Consider the following 20,288-nt stretch of genomic DNA (forward strand, 5'->3'; position numbering starts at 1 on the left):
CACTAAAGCTTCCGATGACACTGTGGACGGTCCCTCTGTGCTTGCAAGGTAAGACACAGTTGTAACAGCAGACGTCTGAGAGAACATGTCAGGAGCTCCATCACCTGAACCGCCTTCATCTATAGATGTTATACCAGAACTCATCTCTGTCTTCTCTGTGATAGACGAGACTGATGACTTTTCTGTCTTAACTGTGACTGCACTCTCCTGTTCTTTAGAGGGTAACATGGTCGGTTTCTCAGTACTTAACAGAGAGGAAGATGTACTAGCTAAGGTCTCACTGCCTTGAGATATATCTGTACTTGTCTGTTCTGGTTGCTCACTTGAGATGACGGTAGCTTTTTCAGTTGAAGAGGAGGGAGATGCAGAAGTGGTAGATGTTTTAACAGCAGCTGCTTCTTTTTCTGGCTCCTTTGTACTCAACACAGAGGATGATGTGATAGTAACAGTCTCTTGTGTGGACACATCAAATGTTTGAACATCTGAGCCCTCTTCAAGGGTTGAAGATGAAACTGAGCTATCTTCTGGTGTAACAGAGACTGTCTTTGATTGACTTGTGGGAGTGTCAGTGCTGTAAATTGAGGAGGCTGGATATTCTGTTGGCCTTGAACTGTCAATTGTTTCATGGGATTCTGTTGTCACTGATGGTTTCTTTGTGCTGAACATAGATGTTGATGTTGATGAATCTGTTACAGTCTCTTTGGTAGTCCCATCAGATGTTAATTCACCAGAGCCCTCCTCTGTTGTCGCAAAAATGGAACTAGCCTCTGCTGCAATAGAGACTAGAACTTTAGAAACACTTTCTTGAGATTCTGTTGTGACTGCTGGTTTCTCTGTACTATAGAGTGAGGAAGGTGCAGACAAGGTTGATCTTACAGTGTCAATAGCTTTATCTGATGCTGTTGTCACTGAAGGTTTCTCTGTGCTGAACAAAGATGAAATGGTTGTTGATATAATTAACGATTCATCAGAAAATATAGTAGAAGCCAGGTCCACTGGATATTCTCTTTCAGAAGTAGTAGATATGTTTGCTGTGTCCGGCTCTGTGCTTGATCCAGAAAAGGAAGGGGAAGATTCCAGCATGACAGGTTCTTTGCTAACATCATAATCCAAGATCTCATAACTAGACTCTTTGGATGGCTCAGGTGAGGTTGTTATGGAACTTGTCTTTGTGACATCTGGTGTTACCGAGTCTGTCTTTGATTGACTTGTGGGTGTCTCAGTGCTGTAGAGAGAGGAGGCTGGATATGCTGTTGTCCTTGAACTGTCAATTGTTTCATGGGATTCTGTTGTCACTGATGGTTTCTTTGTGCTGAACGTTGATGTTGATAATTCTGTTTCAGTCTCTTTGGTAGAAACGTCAGATATAAGTTCACCAGAGCCCTCCTCTGTTGAAAATTCCACTAAAGCTTCCGATGACACTGTGGACGGTCCCTCTGTGCTTGCGAGGTAAGACACAGTTGTAACAGCAGACGTCTGAGAGAACATGTCAGAAGCTCCTTCACCTGAACCGCCTTCATCTATAGATGTTAGACCAGAGCTCATCTCTGTCTTCTCTGTGATAGACGAGACTGATGGCTTTTCTGTCTTAACTGTGACTGCACTCTCCTGTTCTTCAGAGGGTAACATGGTCGGTTTCTCAGTACGTAACAAAGAGGAGGATGTACTAGCTAAGTTCTCACTGCCTTGAGATATATCTTTACTTGTCTGTTCTGGTTGCTCACTTGAGATGGCGGTAGCTTTTTCAGTTGAAGAGGAGGGAGATGCAGAAGTGGTAGATGTTGTAACAGCAGCTGCTTCTTTTTCTGGCTCCTTTGTACTCAACACAGAGGATGATGTGATAGTAACAGTCTCTTGTGTGGACACATCAAATGTTTGAACATCTGAGCCCTCTTCAAGGGTTGAAGATGAAACTGAGCTATCTTCTGGTGTAACAGAGACTGTCTTTGATTGACTTGTGGGAGTGTCAGTGCTGTACAGAGAGGAGGCTGGATATTCTGTTGGCCTTGAACTGTCAATTGTTTCATGGGATTCTGTTGTCACTGATGGTTTCTTTGTGCTGAACATAGATGTTGATGTTGATGAATCTGTTACAGTCTCTTTGGTAGTCCCATCAGATGTTAAGTCACCAGAGCCCTCCTCTGTTGTCGCAAAAATGGAACTAGCCTCTGCTGCAATAGAGACTAGAACTTTAGAAACACTTTCTTGAGATTCTGTTGTGACTGCTGGTTTCTCTGTACTATAGAGTGAGGAAGGTGCAGACAAGGTTGATCTTACAGCGTCAATAGCTTTATCTGATGCTGTTGTCACTGCAGGTTTCTCTGTGCTGAACAAAGATGAAATGGTTGTTGATATAATTAACGATTCATCAGAAAATATAGTAGAAGCCAGGTCCACTGGATATTCTCTTTCAGAAGTAGTAGATATGTTTGCTGTGTCCGGCTCTGTGCTTGATCCAGAAAAGGAAGGGGAAGATTCCAGCATGACAGGTTCTTTGCTAACACCATAACACAAGATCTCATAATCAGACTCTTTGGATGGCTCAGGTAATGTTGAACTTTGAGAGGTTGTTATGGAACTTGTCTTTGTGACATCTGGTGTTACCGAATCTGTCTTTGATTGACTTATGGGTGTCTCAGTGCTGTAGAGAGAGGAGGCTGGATATGCTGTTGTCCTTGAACTGTCAATTGTTTCATGGGATTCTGTTGTCACTGATGGTTTCTTTGTGCTGAACGTTGATGTTGATGATTCTGTTTCAGTCTCTTTGGTAGAAACGTCAGATATAAGTTCACCAGAGCCCTCCTCTGTTGAAAATTCCACTAAAGCTTCCGATGACACTGTGGACGGTCCCTCTGTGCTTGCGAGGTAAGACACAGTTGTAACAGCAGACGTCTTAGAGAACATGTCAGAAGCTCCTTCACCTGAACCGCCTTCGTCTATAGATGTTAGACCAGAACTCATCTCTGTCTTCTCTGTGATAGACGAGACTGATGACTTTTCTGTCTTAACTGTGACTGCACTCTCCTGTTCTTTAGAGGGTAACATGGTCGGTTTCTCAGTACTTAACAGAGAGGAAGATGTACTAGCTAAGGTCTCACTGCCTTGAGATATATCTGTACTTGTCTGTTCTGGTTGCTCACTTGAGATGACGGTAGCTTTTTCAGTTGAAGAGGAGGGAGATGCAGAAGTGGTAGATGTTGTAACAGCAGCTGCTTCTTTTTCTGGCTCCTTTGTACTCAACACAGAGGATGATGTGATAGTAACAGTCTCTTGTGTGGACACATCAAATGTTTGAACATCTGAGCCCTCTTCAAGGGTTGAAGATGAAACTGAACTATCTTCTGGTGTAACAGAGACTGTCTTTGATTGACTTGTGGGAGTGTCAGTGCTGTAAATTGAGGAGGCTGGATATTCTGTTGGCCTTGAACTGTCAATTGTTTCATGGGATTCTGTTGTCACTGATGGTTTCTTTGTGCTGAACATAGATGTTGATGTTGATGAATCTGTTACAGTCTCTTTGGTAGTCCCATCAGATGTTAATTCACCAGAGCCCTCCTCTGTTGTCGCAAAAATGGAACTAGCCTCTGCTGCAATAGAGACTAGAACTTTAGAAACACTTTCTTGAGATTCTGTTGCGACTGCTGGTTTCTCTGTACTATAGAGTGAGGAAGGTGCAGACAAGGTTGATCTTACAGCGTCAATAGCTTTATCTGATGCTGTTGTCACTGAAGGTTTCTCTGTGCTGAACAAAGATGAAATGGTTGTTGATATAATTAACGATTCATCAGAAAATATAGTAGAAGCCAGGTCCACTGGATATTCTCTTTCAGAAGTAGTAGATATGTTTGCTGTGTCCGGCTCTGTGCTTGATCCAGAAAAGGAAGGGGAAGATTCCAGCATGACAGGTTCTTTGCTAACACCATGATCCAAGATCTCATAACTAGACACTTTGGATGGCTCAGGTATTGTTGAACTTTGAGGGGTTGTTATGGAACTTGTCTTTGTGACATCTGAGACAACATATGTTGATGGCATCACTGTCTGATCAGAAATATCCACAACAGTTTCCAATGACACTGTGGATGGCCCCTCTGTGCTTGCCAGGGAAGATACAGTTGTAACAGCAGACGACTGAGAGAACATGTCAGGAGCTCCATCACCTGAACCGCCTTCATCTATAGATGTTAGACCAGAACTCATCTCTGTCTTCTCTGTGATAGACGAGACTGATGACTTTTCTGTCTTAACTGTGACTGCACTCTCCTGTTCTTTAGAGGGTAACATGGTCGGTTTCTCAGTACTTAACAGAGAGGAAGATGTACTAGCTAAGGTCTCACTGCCTTGAGATATATCTGTACTTGTCTGTTCTGGTTGCTCACTTGAGATGACGGTTGCTTTTTCAGTTGAAGAGGAGGGAGATGCAGAAGTGGTAGATGTTTTAACAGCAGCTGCTTCTTTTTCTGGCTCCTTTGTACTCAACACAGAGGATGATGTGATAGTAACAGTCTCTTGTGTGGACACATCAAATGTTTGAACATCTGAGCCCTCTTCAAGGGTTGAAGATGAAACTGAGCTATCTTCTGGTGTAACAGAGACTGTCTTTGATTGACTTGTGGGAGTGTCAGTGCTGTACAGAGAGGAGGCTGGATATGCTGTTGGCCTTGAACTATCAATTGTTTCATGGGATTCTGTTTTCACTGATGGTTTCTTTGTGGTGAACATAGATGTCGATGTTGATGAATCTCTTACAGTCTCCTTGGAAGTCCCATCAGATGTTAATTCACCAGAGCCCTCCTCTGTTGTCGCAAAAATGGAACTAGCCTCTGCTGCAATAGTTGTTTGATCTTTAGAGACACTTTCTTGAAATCCTGTCGTGAATGCTGGTTTCTCTGTACTATAGAGTGAGGAAGGTGGAGACAAGGTTGATTTTATACCCTCAATAGCTTTATCTGCTGCTGTTGTCACTGAAGGTTTCTCTATACTGAATAAAGATGAAATGGTGGTCGATACAATTAAGGATAACTTTGTAAAAATATTAGAAGTTAGGTCCCCTGAAGCTTCTGTAGATGTAGATTCTGCTGCTGTGTCCGGCTCTATGCTTGATCCAGAAGAGAAAGGGGTAGATTCCAGCATGGCAGGTTCTTTGGATGGCTCTGTTAATGCTATACTTTGAGGGCTTGTTATAGAACTTGTCTTTGTGATATCTGAGACAACATCGGTTGATGGCATCACTGTCTGATCTAAAATATCCACTGCAGTTTGCGATGACACTGTGGACAGTCCCTCTGTGCTTGCCAGGGAAGATGCAGTTGTAACAGCAGACAACTGAGAGAACATGTCAGGAGCTTCATCACCTGAACCACCTTCATCTATAGATGTTTGACCAGAACTCATCTCTGTCTTCTCTATGATAGGCGAGACTGATGACTTTTCCGTCTTAACTGTGACTGCACTCTCCTGTTCTTCAGAGGGTAACATGGTCGGTTTCTTAGTGCTTAACAAAGAGGAGGATGTACTAGCTAAGGTCTCACTGCCTTGAGATATATCTGTACTTGTCTGTTCTGGTTGCTCACTTGAGATGACGGTAGCTTTTTCAGTTGAAGAGGAGGGAGATGCAGAAGTGGTAGATGTTGTAACAGCAGCTGCTTCTTTTTCTGGCTCCTTTGTACTCAACACAGAGGATGATGTGATAGTAACAGTCTCTTGTGTGGACACATCAAATGTTTGAACATCTGAGCCCTCTTCAAGGGTTGAAGATGAAACTGAACTATCTTCTGGTGTAACAGAGACTGTCTTTGATTGACTTGTGGGAGTGTCAGTGCTGTACAGCGAGGAAGCTGGATATGCTGTTGGCCTTGAACTGTCAATTGTTTCTTGGGATTCTGTTGTCACTGATGGTTTCTTTGTGCTGAACGTTGATATTGATGATTCTGTTTCAGTCTCTTTGGTAGAAACGTCAGATATAAGTTCACCAGAGCCCTCCTCTGTTGAAGATTCCAATACAGTTTCCGATGACACTGTGGACGGTCCCTCTGTGCTTGCCAGGGAAGATACTGTTGTAACAGCAGACAACTGAGAGAACATGTCAGGAGCTTCATCACCTGAACCACCTTCATCTATAGATGTTTGACCAGAACTCATCTCTGTCTTCTCTGTGATAGACGAGACTGATGACTTTTCTGTCTTAACTGTGACTGCACTCTCCTGTTCTTTAGAGGGTAACATGGTCGGTTTCTCAGTACTTAACAGAGAGGAAGATGTACTAGCTAAGGTCTCACTGCCTTGAGATATATCTGTACTTGTCTGTTCTGGTTGCTCACTTGAGATGACGGTAGCTTTTTCAGTTGAAGAGGAGGGAGATGCAGAAGTGGTAGATGTTTTAACAGCAGCTGCTTCTTTTTCTGGCTCCTTTGTACTCAACACAGAGGATGATGTGATAGTAACAGTCTCTTGTGTGGACACATCAAATGTTTGAACATCTGAGCCCTCTTCAAGGGTTGAAGATGAAACTGAGCTATCTTCTGGTGTAACAGAGACTGTCTTTGATTGACTTGTGGGAGTGTCAGTGCTGTACAGAGAGGAGGCTGGATATGCTGTTGGCCTTGAACTATCAATTGTTTCATGGGATTCTGTTTTCACTGATGGTTTCTTTGTGGTGAACATAGATGTCGATGTTGATGAATCTCTTACAGTCTCCTTGGAAGTCCCATCAGATGTTAATTCACCAGAGCCCTCCTCTGTTGTCGCAAAAATGGAACTAGCCTCTGCTGCAATAGTTGTTTGATCTTTAGAGACACTTTCTTGAAATCCTGTCGTGAATGCTGGTTTCTCTGTACTATAGAGTGAGGAAGGTGGAGACAAGGTTGATTTTATACCCTCAATAGCTTTATCTGCTGCTGTTGTCACTGAAGGTTTCTCTGTACTGAATAAAGATGAAATGGTGGTCGATACAATTAAGGATAACTTTGTAAAAATATTAGAAGTTAGGTCCCCTGAAGCTTCTGTAGATGTAGATACTGCTGCTGTGTCCGGCTCTATGCTTGATCCAGAAGAGAAAGGGGTAGATTCCAGCATGGCAGGTTCTTTGGATGGCTCTGTTAATGCTATACTTTGAGGGCTTGTTATAGAACTTGTCTTTGTGATATCTGAGACAACATCGGTTGATGGCATCACTGTCTGATCTAAAATATCCACTGCAGTTTGCGATGACACTGTGGACAGTCCCTCTGTGCTTGCCAGGGAAGATGCAGTTGTAACAGCAGACAACTGAGAGAACATGTCAGGAGCTTCATCACCTGAACCACCTTCATCTATAGATGTTTGACCAGAACTCATCTCTGTCTTCTCTGTGATAGGCGAGACTGATGACTTTTCCGTCTTAACTGTGACTGCACTCTCCTGTTCTTCAGAGGGTAACATGGTCGGTTTCTCAGTACTCAACAAAGAGGAGAATGTACTAGCTAAGGTCTCACTGCCTTGAGATATATCTGTACTTGTCTGTTCTGGTTGCTCACTTGAGATAGCGGTAGCTTTTTCAGTTGAAGAGGAGGGAGATGCAGAAGTGGTAGATATTGTAACGGCAGCTGCTTCTTTTTCTGGCACCTTTGTACTCAACACAGAGGATGATGTGAGAGTAACAGTCTCTTGTGTGGACACATCAAATGTTTGAACATCCGAGCCCTCCTCAAGGGTTGAAGATGAAACTGAACTATCTTCTGGTGTAACAGAGACTGTCTTTGATTGACTTGTGGGAGTGTCAGTGCTGTATAGCGAGGAAGCTGGATATGCTGTTGGCCTTGAACAGTCAATTGTTTCTTGGGATTCTGTTGTCACTGATGGTTTCTTTGTGCTGAACGTTGGTGTTGATGATTCTGTTTCAGTCTCTTTGGTAGAAACATCAGATATAAGTTCACCAGAGCCCTCCTCTGTTGAAAATTCCAATGCAGTTTCCGATGACACTGTGGACGGTCCCTCTGTGCTTGCCAGGGAAGATACAGTTGTAATAGCAGATGTCTGAGAGAACATGTCAGGAGCTTCATCACCTGAACCAACTTCATCTATAGATGTTTGACCAGAACTCATCTCTGTCTTCTCTGTGATAGGCGAGACTGATGACTTTTCCGTCTTAACTGTGACTGCACTCTCCTGTTCTTCAGAGGGTAACATGGTCGGTTTCTCAGTACTCAACAAAGAGGAGAATGTACTAGCTAAGGTCTCACTGCCTTGAGATATATCTGTACTTGTCTGTTCTGGTTGCTCACTTGAGATAGCGGTAGCTTTTTCAGTTGAAGAGGAGGGAGATGCAGAAGTGGTAGATATTGTAATAGCAGCTGCTTCTTTTTCTGGCACCTTTGTACTCAACACAGAGGATGATGTGATAGTAATAGTCTCTTGTGTGGACACATCAAATGTTTGAACATCCGAGCCCTCCTCAAGGGTTGAAGATGAAACTGAACTATCTTCTGGTGTAACAGAGACTGTCTTTGATTGACTTGTGGGAGTGTCAGTGCTGTATAGCGAGGAAGCTGGATATGATGTTGGCCTTGAACTGTCAATTGTTTCTTGGGATTCTGTTGTCACTGATGGTTTCTTTGTGCTGAACGTTGGTGTTGATGATTCTGTTTCAGTCTCTTTGGTAGAAACGTCAGATATAAGTTCACCAGAGCCCTCCTCTGTTGAAAATTCCAATGCAGTTTCCGATGACACTGTGGACGGTCCCTCTGTGCTTGCCAGGGAAGATACAGTTGTAACAGCAGATGTCTGAGAGAACATGTCTGGAGCTTCATCACCTGAACCACCTTCATCTATAGATGTTAGACCAGAACTGATCTCTGTCTTCTCTGTGATAGGCGAGACTGATGACTTTTCTGTCTGAACTGTGACTGCACTCTCATGTTCTTCAGAGGGTAACATGGTCGGTTTCTCAGTACTTAACAAAGAGGAGGATTTGCTAGCTGAGGTCTCACTGCCTTGAGATATATCTTTAATTGTCTGTTCCGGTTGCTTACTTGAGATGGCGGTAGCTTTTTCAGTGGAAAAGGAGGGAGATGCAGAAGTGGTAGATATTGTAACAGAAGCTGCCTCTTTGTGTGGATCATCTGTACTTGACACGGAGGATGATGTTACAGTAACACTTTCTTGTGTGGACACATCGGATGTTATGTCACCTGAACTTGCTCCAAGAGTTGAGGACAAAACTGAACTATCTTCTGGTGTAACAGAATATGTTTTAGATTGACTCGTTGTGAAACTGTGTTGAGACTCAGAAGAGATTGATGTTGGTCTCTCAGTGCTGTACAGGGAAGAGGCAGGAGATGGTGTTGTCCTTATACTGTCAGCTGTTTCATCGGATTCAAATGTCACTGATGGTTTCTCTGTGCTGAACAGAGACATTGCAGTATCAGTTACAGTGTCTTTGGTTGAAACATCAGATATTATTTCCCCAGAGTCCTCCTCCCCTGTTGTTGTAATGAAGCTTGTCTCTGGTCCAATAGATGTTTCAATGGGAGTTGACTTTGTGGACGGTTTTTCTGTGCTGCCCAGGGAGGATGTAGGTATGTCAGGAGAGGTAGGTGTAAACATATCAGGAGTTCCTTCACCTGAACCACCTTCTTCTGTAGATGTTAGACCAGCACTCACCTCTGTCTTCTCTGTGACAGGCGAGACTGATGACTTTTCTGTCTGAACTGTGACTCCGCTCTCCTGTTCTTCAGAGGGTAACATGGTTGGTTTCCCAGTACTTAACAAAGAGGAGGATGTACTAGCTGAGGTCTCACTGCCTTGAGATGTATCTGTACTTGTCTGTTCTGATTGTTCACTTGAGATGGCGGTAGCTTTTTCAGTGGAAAATGAGGGAGATGCAGAAGTGGTAGATATTGTAACAGAAGCTGCTTCCTTTTGTGGATCATCTGTACTTGACACAGAGGATGATGTTACAGTAACAGTCTCTTGTGTGGACACATCGGATGTTTTGTCGCTTGAGCTCGCTCCAAGAGTTGAGGACAAAACTGAACTCTCTTCTGGTGTGACCGAAAATGTCTTAGATTGACTCGTTGTGAAGCTGTGTTGAGACTCAGAGGAGATTGATGTTGGTCTCTCAGTGCTGTATAGGGAAAAGGCAGGAGATGGTGTTGTCCTTATACTGTCAGCTGTTTCATCGGATTCAAATGTCACTGATGGTTTCTCTGTGCTGAACAAAGACATTGCAGTATCAGTTACAGTGTCTTTGGTTGAAACATCAGATATTATTTCCCCAGAGTCCTCCTCCCCTGTTGTTGTAATGAAGCTTGTCTCTGGTCCAATAGATGTTTCAATGGGAGTTGACTTTGTGGATGGTTCTTCTGTGCTGCCCAGGGAGGATGTAGGTATGTCAGGAGAAGTAGGTGTAAACATATCAGGACTTTCTTCACCTGAACCACCTTCTTCTGTAGATGTTAGACCAGCACTCACCTCTGTCTTCTCTGTGACAGGCGAGACTGATGACTTTTCAGTCTGAACTGTGACTGCACTCTCCTGTTCTTCAGAGGTTAACATGGTCGGTTTCTCAGTACTTAACAAAGAGGAGGATGTGCTAGCTGAGGTCTCACTGCCTTGAGATATATCTGTACTTGTCTGTTCTGATTGTTCACTTGAGATGGCGGTAGCTTTTTCAGTGGAAAATGAGGGAGATGCAGAAGTGGTAGATATTGTAACAGAAGCTGCTTTCTTTTGTGGATCATCTGTACTTGACACAGAGGATGATGTTACAATAACAGTCTCTTGTGTGGACACATCGGAAGTTTTGTCGCTTGAGCTTGCTCCAAGAGTTGAGGACAAAACTGAACTCTCTTCTTGTGTGACAGAAAATGTCTTAGATTGACTCGTTGTGAAACTGTGTTGAGACTCAGAGGAGATTGATGTTGGTCTCTCAGTGCTGTACAGAGAAGAGTCTGGAGATGGTGTTGTTCTTGTACTATCAGCTGTTTCATGGGATTCAAATGTCACTGATGCTTTTTCTGTGCTGAACAAAGATGTTGCAGTAACTGTTACAGTCTCTTTGGTTGAAACATTGGATATAGAGGTATCCTCCTCCCCTGTTGTAATGAAACTTGTCTCTGGTCCAATAGATGTTTCAACCGTAGGTGATTTTGTGGACAGTTCTTCTGAGCTGCCCATGGAAGATGTAGGTCTGTCAGGGGAGGTAGGTGTAAACATATCAAGTGTTCCTTCACCTGAACCACCTTCTTGTTCTTTCTTCTCTGTTACAGGCGATAGAGAAAACGTTCCTTTCAGAGCTGTGACAGCACTCTCCTGTTCTTCAGAAGGGAACATGGTTGGTTTCTCAGTACTAAACACAGAGGAGGCTGTCCTAGGTACAGTCTCCGATGTAACATTAGCTTTTTCTACTGAGCTGTCTTTTTCTGTAAAGGTTATCTCAGAACTTGTCTCAGTTGGTGTTGATGTTACTTTTTCAGAGAGGAAGGACGAAGATGCTGAAGTGGTAGATATTGTAACGGCAGCTGCTTCTTTGTCTGGGTCATCTGTACTTGACATGGAGGATAATGTTACAGTGACAGTTTCTTGTGTGGACATATCATATGTTTTGTCACTTGAGCTCGCTCCAAGAGTTGAGGACAAAACTGAACTATCTCCTGGTGTAACAGAAAATGTCTTAGAATCACTTGTTGTGAAGCTGTGTTGAGACTCAGAAAAGATTGATGTGGGTGACTCAGTACTGTACAATGAGGAAGCTGGAGATGGTGTCCTTGAACTGTCAGTCATTTCATTGGATTCTGTTGATGTGTACTCCTCTGTTGTTGTAACAGAGCTTGACTCGTGTCCAATATTAATAGTAGGTAACTTTTTGGACAGTCCCTCTGTGCTTGCTAGGGAAGATGTAGGTGTGTCCGTAGAGGTCTGTGTCAAAATATCTAGAGTTCCACCTGAACCCCCTTCTGTTGTGTCTGTTACACCATGACGAATAACTGTCTTGTCGGTTGAAGGCAAGAATGAGGAGCTTTCTGTCTTAACTGTGACAGCACTCTCTTTTTCCTCAACGGCCTCAACAGTGGCGGGAGAAGTAGATTTTCTCCCCTCGGGTGAAACTGTTGTTGTCCCAGTATTGTAAGAAGAAGCTATCCCAGTCTCTGTGGTAAACATGTCAGTGGCTGGGTCTTTAGAGCTGTCCATCTCTCTTGACGCGGCCAGTGTGATGTCTGGTTGCTCAGATATGTCCATGTCTTTGATTGCACTTGCAGTTGGCTCTTCTTCACTCTCTGGTTTTGCGGTCTGCTCCACTTCCCCATCGGCTGTTACTGTACTAACGGGTTTGGTTGTCTCATTGCTAGGGGTCTCCGTTTTTATCTCCATTGATTGTGAAATTGTTGAGGTATCCTGTGTTGTGTATTGGATGAAATAGTCGGTCAACGATGACATTGTTGTCTTCAGTGTTTCAATGACACTGTACAGAGGAGATGCAGTTGTTTCAATGGACTCCCCTGTGGGACCGACAGTCTTAACTGCTTCTGTGGTTTCCTCAGCTAAAGAGACCGATGAGGGTGAGGAAGATCCTGAATCATCAATGACAACTACTCTATCTGACACTGTGGTTTTGTTTGACTGTGCTGTTACTTTATCCGGTGTACCTGTAGTTCTTAAACCTGAATACACTGTGGACTCCAGAGAAATCTGTCCTCTCGTGGACAATGTAGGGCCAGTTGTAAACATGTCAGGTGTTTGATCCCCTGAGTTATCTTTGTCTGGTCTAGGGGGCATTTGGCTGGGTGGTTTTACTGTACTGTCTGAATACTCCCCTGTGGTATGAGCTTGAGGTGTTTCAGGGCTTGCCTGTGTAACTGTGTCCTTCTCAGTACTGATTCTCTCTTCGGCAGAATCTGGTCCATTTGTCATCGAAGGATTCAATGTGGTTGTGAAAGCTCCCATCAAGGTTTGGGTTTCATGGGCCGGGTCTTCTGTGATTGTTGTTTTTGTTGTTGAGTCAGAGGTGGGAGAGGCTACAGTCTGTGAAGAGGATGATGTAGTGGTCTGTACAGCTGAAGCAGCAGATGTGCTCCAGTTTCCCTCTGTGGGCTCGTCTCTATCTGTGGCTGTGTTTAGTCCGGTGGTGGCGGAACTAGAAACCCGGACACTAGACAACTCTGTCTGACTAACTTCTGAGTCACTTTTGACAATGGTGGGTGTAGCTACTGAAAAGCCAAACTCTCTGTGTGATGATGGCGTGCTGACAGTGGTAGATCCTTCATGAGGCAACGTCGAGGGAGCCGACGAATCGCTTTCTCCGGACACTGCAGAGCTCTCTGCCACAGATGGTGTTCGTGTAGCTGTTGAATCGGAAGGGGAAGGTGTGGCCTCACTAAATACCTCTGTGGCCTCTGTGGCGGTTGTGATAGCTGCAGCTCCTTGTGTGGCCTGGGATCGAACCATGTCCTCCATTGTTGATGCTGATACAGTGGTCTTATCTATCGGTACAGGGCCCTGTGTTGTTAACAAGTCAACCACTTCCGGAAGTTGAGGGGGTGTTGGTTCCACATTTGGAACACCAGTGACATCGTAACCGGCCAAATCTGGGATTGGTTTGGATGTGGGGGAGACAGCAGTGTATGAGATGACATCTGAGGCTCCAGCGCTACTAATGGTCTCAGCGTCCCCTGAGAAAGAGCTGCTCTCATCTGGTATCACAGGGCTGACAGGGGCCTGGAGCTCCTCACCTAAAACAAAGAGTATGGATAAGCTGTTACAATTATTTGATGAGCTATATGACTCATCTATTTGCTATATGTTTCCATCATGTAAATGGCTGTAACATAAAAAGTGAAATAATTGTTTCAGAATTGAGCCAATTAAGCCAGAAAGAATCAGCTACATCAGTTATCTATGTTTCATGAACCAATTTGGCCGAACATTTCAAATCCTTAAAAAAGAATCATGTAAAAGATTCACAATGAAAACATTTTCAAGCAATAGCTCTCCCTCCACACCATAATTCAGAGAACCCAAAAATAAAGTGTTATCAAGAGGCCAATCAATCAAATGAGTTATATCAACAATTTCAAGAAGCTTTAAGGCAAGAGTTATCACAGAGATATTTAATTCTACAAAAGACGAGTTGAGACCATAAATGACCGTCAAGCTGCTCATTCAGTGCTTATTATCTCATGTTTTGCCTCAAACCAAAACAACATAACACCCCACCACTGCCACAGATGGAAATATTGCACTTTTTGGTGTCCCTCACAGACTTGAGAATCGAGTACACGCTGGCTTATGAGAGGTTAACGCCTGCCGTGCTTTGAAACGACCCCACGGTCCCCTGTGGAGAGGCCGAGGCACAGCTACGGCCCTGAGCAAAGGCAGACATCCTCTCTCCCCCCCCTCCCCCCTCACGACGCAGCTTGAGGGGACCTGAGACACCGCTCTGTGCGGTCCGAGCTGAGCAGCTCCGCAGAGAGAAGCATCCTCGCCCACGCAAATACTGACTTCTGGAAACTATAAATTCACCTGCTCCCTTAAACCCGTCCTTTTTTGTTTTGTTTGTTTTCACTCGCCACAAAAAATATCAGCTCATTGGAGAGTCAAAGGTTTAGTTGCTGCTCTGACACATCCATGTGTGTGTGTGTGTGTATGTGTGTTGGTGTGTGTGTGTGTGTGTGTGTGTGTCGGTGTGTGTGTGGCAGGCGGCATACGAAATGCCGTGCGGATGTCTACATCACAGCATGTGAGCAAGCAAACTGGTATTGCGAGGCTGCATTTGTTTGTTAATGTTTACATTTCGCAGTTCAAACAACAACAGGAGCGGACAACTGCTTACATACAACGATAAACAAGCAACCTTGCTTCCTAAACAATCTATCTTTCTTTTTCCTTCTCTTTTCCCTTTATGTCTTTTTCTCACGATTTTCTCTATTTGACCAGGTCTCTCTGTCCCTTCCCTCTCTGTGTCTGCCATCTCCTTCTGTTTCCCACAAGTAGTGATTCACCCAGATTACTGGTTGGCCGGGGGAACACCTGCAGTGGCCCACCACTGGAAATGCATACACCTGGTCGAAACCGTGCTGGCCTGGGAACTCAACGTTAGAGAATGTACGACATAAATGACATGCTCACTGCACATTCAGAACATTCAACAACCAACACCAAACCAATGTCGATTCTCTGGGGGTTGATATCTCTTTGTCGGATATATATGCAACGTATGTTTATAATCCAAATACAAAAATAATGCAGCGAGGAAAACATATGTTACAACACACTGATTATCAAATGCACATCGAGTAGATTGAGTTGTATACACTACAAAGGAGAGAACCACACCCACAGGCGCACGCACACACATACATTCACCCACGCATGCACATAGCAACAATAAAATAAGAGATGAATCATATGAGCATGGTGTTGTTTCAGTATAGCATCCCTCAACCTGCTCCTATATCCATGCTCAACAAAGCCTGTGTTGCTAAAGAACACGTCTGCTCACAACAGATCATCATTCTGTGGTTATCAAAGCGCTCTGCCGTATGGGGAGGCTTCCCTTTTCAGGTCATGGAGGCATTGTGCATGGCACTCCGTCTGCTCTATTCCCTCACGAAATCAGGACTAGGTGGGGTGGCTCCGCTAGTTAACAAATGTTCCATTCTCCAAGTATAATATTGTTGACAACTCTGCCCATGGTGCTGCAATAAATTCGGTCAACAAGTCCTTTTTGTGTCAACATTCAGCAGGCCGTTAATGTGTCATAGATTAGCACTGTGTACATAAAACTGCATTGCCACATTTCTCCATTGATCACAAACACCCCGCCCTATTGAGAAAGCCAACTTTCTAAACATTAATTCTTCCCTTGCAAACGATGCGGCACCTAAACACTACGTGTAGGTACCCGACACACTGACCAACGGGTTAAGGAGACGTGTCCCAACGTCTTTGCTGTGCCTACAGCACACTGTGCGGCAGTAAAAAATAAAAAGCTACAATCATGCTTGTTAGCCAGGTGGCCCTGGGCTCTCTTCACAGTGAGGGGAGAGTCTGTGCTAGCCATGACATCAACGATGAGGTGGTGTCCAGTCTGAAACGTGCCCAAGACTGTCATCTGTGCTCACTCAGGTACAATGCCAACACCCCCCTTTTTTTTCCATTGCCGGTTTGTGCTGTCATTAGGCCTCCTATTGGCGTAGATGCACAGTCCATATTTTATACATTAGTCATTTAAGATGCTCAACCCCCCCCCCCCCCCCCCCCACACACACACACAAACACGTCTCACAGACAATATTGGCCACATTTCTCCACGTTAATCAGAAGATTGCCATCAAGCAAAGCGACATATCCCTACACATGGGCATACACATTCCCATATATATGTTGTTGGGATTCCAGATCACCTCACCTAACAGCTATACTAGCAGCAATTACTGCCAAATGCTCTAGAGACATGGCCAAATTACCAGGTCATTCCACGAAACCCTACAATTTCAGTCCACTCCTTTCCTCGAAACACGAGAGATGCTCTTTAGGGACAGGGAGTGAGTCATCGTGTCAGCAATGTCTGATGTTCAGACCAACGGAAAAAATAAATGTTTAAAAACCACACAGCTGCTGTGCTGTGTGTGTTGCCTGAACTCAAATCACAGGATCATTCCTTTGAATTTGAATATTCATAGTTGTTTTTTCTATTATTGAATATCACTATATAAATCAATGAATACACTTATCCATTTCAGTGGAATACAGCATTACTTTACATCAGAAACATTACATTAAAAAAACCTTATCGCTTTCATTATATCGGTGACTAATGCCTAAAACACATCCAGTCAGATACTTGTATAGGAAAAAAACATTTACGTAATCTAACATCAGTTTGCAATATTTATCTTTTTGTGTATGTTGGAATTCTTACTACCTCTTTTCCCTCACAGCGGTGCAGCATTTAAACTCAGCATACAGAGGAGAATTGTAACAAATCACCCAAGTAAAATAATATAGAGATGAATACTTGCATATAAAACAAAATACTTAAGTTTAGCATGACACTGACCTGCATCCAGCTCCTGTTTCTGCTCTTCAGTGGTGAGCTGGGCAGTTTGTCCCTCGGGCACAAGAGCCCCTGCAGCCTGCGTCGGGTGCACCGTGGTGGAGGCTCTGGTAGAAGATGTCAGGTACTCTGCATCGATGGCCGTCGCTGTTTCCTCGTCTCCCGTCAGGTCCTGTGAGCCGGAATCTGGAACCAGAGCCTGGGACTCATCGAACACGTGGACGCTTGACGCAGACGTGACCCGATCGTCACTGGGGGGTTCGCTGTCCACGACGGCAGTGGGGTCGGTCGGAGTGTGTTCGGAGTGAGGTGTCCTTGACGTCACGCCCGGAAGCTGTGGTGTCGTCGTCATGGTAGCCGTGATGGTCACGTCGTCTTCCACTGGCGTTCCAACGTCCTCGCCGGGTGACGGTGTGGTGGGCGGCACTTGGGCGGTGGTGGTGTCCCACTCGGCGTCCCCCTCGGTGCCTGGTATTGTGTTGCACATAAAAGTGTCCTCTGTAGGGGGTACAGTAGGGGCTTCAGTTGAGGCTAAGTGCTCCTCCTGGCCAGCCTGTGACGATTCAAATGGCGGCGGTGCCTCCAGAGGTATCCCAGCCTCGATATCATCAAAGGGGTCTGGACTATAATCCTGGGAGTCCGGCCAATACGTCTCTGGGATTGTTGTGGTTGATTCGGTGAAGCCGACCAGCTCCTCTGAGGTCCCCTCGGCGGTGTCTGTAGTGAGAGTGTCATAGAGCCCGGTCATCTCCGTGGTGACTCCTGGTTCGAGGACCGTCTCCTCCGTCTTCCCGACGGCGAACATGGGTTCCGTGCCGGTGGGGGCTTGCTCTAAGAGGATGTGCGGTTGCACGGTGCCCACCCGAATCACCTCATGATCGTCTGGTTCCTCGGTGGGCCAGGAAAGGCGCTCCGTCTCTGTGTCATGGGTGTAGACGCCGGCGGTGGCGTCTGAACCGAGACTGCTTTCTGATGTTGCCCATGCCGCCGGAGAGACGGTCCCGCGTTCGGAGTCGTCAACGCCGTAAACGAGTGTGGCGGTCTTGGCGGTCTCGGCGATGGTGGCGTCATCGTCCGTGGCGGTGGCGGTGGTGAGTGGCACGGCGGCGGTGGTGACCAGGAGCTCTTCCATGACCTCAGCGCCCGAAGGAGTGGGACGCGGCGGCGCCATGCTGGTGGAGAACATGGAGGACGACTCCCCAGACTTCTCCTCCTCCTCGGCTGATGCTGAGCCAGGCGCCGGGGCGGAGGTGCGGCCCTCCACCGGGGACAGGGTGGTGGTGGTGGTCGAGCTGGGCGGGGCGCCGGTGGTCGATGGCTCCTCGGGCGAGGTTGTGGTCAGTCCGAGTAGAGACATGTCCAAAATGGAGGTCTGGTGGATCCTCTCTTTCCGTCCTGATCACAAGACAAAGAGACACAGAGAGACGGTATTTCACTAGGTGAAAAGGTGTGAATAAGTCATTACATTGGGTAACATTGAAACCTAGAAAAATGTTTTCATTCAGAACCTCTCTGCAAATTTGCGCTTACGTCCACATATTAAGCATCAAATTGTTCAGCATGATGAGCTTATTGCTCATATGGACCATCTAAGAAGTAGTTTACATACCTTTCAAGATTATATTGCACTATAAAAGGTTTCTATACACATACATTGTAATCAACCGTCAAAGGGACACAGGTGTTAACAAAGGGCAAGCAACAACAGAAAAGTTGAGGTCGGATACAGGCTGGTTATTATACATTATATATATATTGGTTCAGACATACTCTAGAAACAGAAACACGCAAACAGACATACACAATCAGATTTACACATACATAAACACACGCGAACAAATGTATACATACATACAAACATACGTTTCCATACGTACACTGATATAGATGCACATACCAAAACATACGCATGCATACGTATCTTACCCTAGCAACACCCTAACAACGCCCTAACAACTGCCCAGAATACCTTAAAAACCACCACAAACACCCTAGCAACAACCTAGAACACTCTAAAAAAAACACCCAGAACAGGCCAACAACTGTCTAGCGACACACCCTAGCAACCAAGCAGAACACCCTAGCAACTACCCAGAGTACCAATTCAACTGCTTACAACACCTGACCACCTGACCTGCTCAAAACAACCTAGCAACCGCCCCAAACACCCGACCAACTGCCCAGAACAGCAAACTTACTGCATAGCAACCCCATAGCAACCAGCAAGAACACCCCAACATACACCCAACGGTTTTGTACAAAATCAACAGCCTGTCACTGCAGTGACCAAAGAACGGGACAAAGGAACTGCACCCGATGAACAAGATGATCATCATCGTCATTTCGAATAAGGTTCCGCTCATGTTACACTGTATTTCACAAATGATTTATTGAACAAGCAAGTTCACTTGACTCCCGGGAAGCTGTTTATGAATCATATCAATTGAATAATCGCCAAAGACAGTAATGGGCATGAACACAAACAGAAACATTAATGTATAAAAACCCTATGATATGCAATTTGTCATTCCCTCGTGGGGTTTATACCACAAGCATTAACATGAAGTCATACCGTGTGACACAAATTCAACGAGAGAGAAATAGTTAGAAACGATACTAACCAATTAATCCCCAGAGCTCAACTGCTCTCTGTTTCCCAGAAATCGTTTCTGCGCCTTTTCAATAATGACAACGTTTGGAAGAATAACTGCTGGCTCTTAAAGTCACTCTGTCAAGCTAGTATAGTTCTTATGTTCACTATTTTGCCTTTTAATCATGCCCAGATTGGCTCAGATTATCACTGCTGGTTGACGGAAGGCAATTATTATACAAGGGACATTTTAGTTTTCTTACTTTTAGACTGAAAGCATTGATTAAACCTTTAATGAATCTACTGTGTTGGTTTTCAATAAAGTTGAGTTCACTAGTGTGCCTTCTGTGGTCCGGCAGCATCTGGACAGCTGTTGAGTTCAGCTTCTCAGCCGGGACTGTCAGCTGCCTTGAACTCAACACACTATCATCCAAATGAGGAGAGTTCATAGGACCGTATCCAATGGCACAGTTACCCATTTCATGGCATAACCTAGATTCCCCTCTTAAGCTTTCGTACTTCTTCCCATAAAGGTCACTCACTCTCTGCATCCTTTCCCCCCCCCCCCCCCCCTCCCTCCCTCTGCCTCTCTCTCTCACTGTTACTTCTGGCCATAATAAACAGTAGTATAGAGGGGTTACGTGAGGACACTCCACTGTGGCGTCA

The 20,288-nt window shown here is 44.9% G+C and overlaps 2 protein-coding genes across 2 annotated transcripts in view; both read right to left on the minus strand.

The window, feature by feature from the left end:
• Positions 1-20,288, minus strand: part of LOC311342791 (brevican core protein-like) — a gene marked incomplete at its 5' end in the record, with an annotated part of 62,929 nt that overhangs the window by 34,972 nt on the left and 7,669 nt on the right. The window lies entirely within an intron of this gene.
• LOC311343895 (uncharacterized protein) lies at positions 783-19,374 on the minus strand (the record flags this gene model as incomplete). Its single annotated transcript, XM_084468866.1, has 8 exons — positions 783-838; positions 1,683-2,609; positions 2,793-8,150; positions 11,211-11,294; positions 12,021-12,518; positions 12,624-13,706; positions 17,036-18,427; positions 19,311-19,374. The coding sequence occupies 8 exons, from the start codon at positions 19,372-19,374 to the stop codon at positions 783-785; spliced, it is 9,462 nt and encodes a 3,153-aa protein (XP_084324992.1).

This window comes from Micromesistius poutassou, assembly GCF_964030765.1.
Source record: "Micromesistius poutassou genome assembly, chromosome: 5".
Lineage (NCBI taxonomy): Eukaryota > Metazoa > Chordata > Actinopteri > Gadiformes > Gadidae > Micromesistius > Micromesistius poutassou.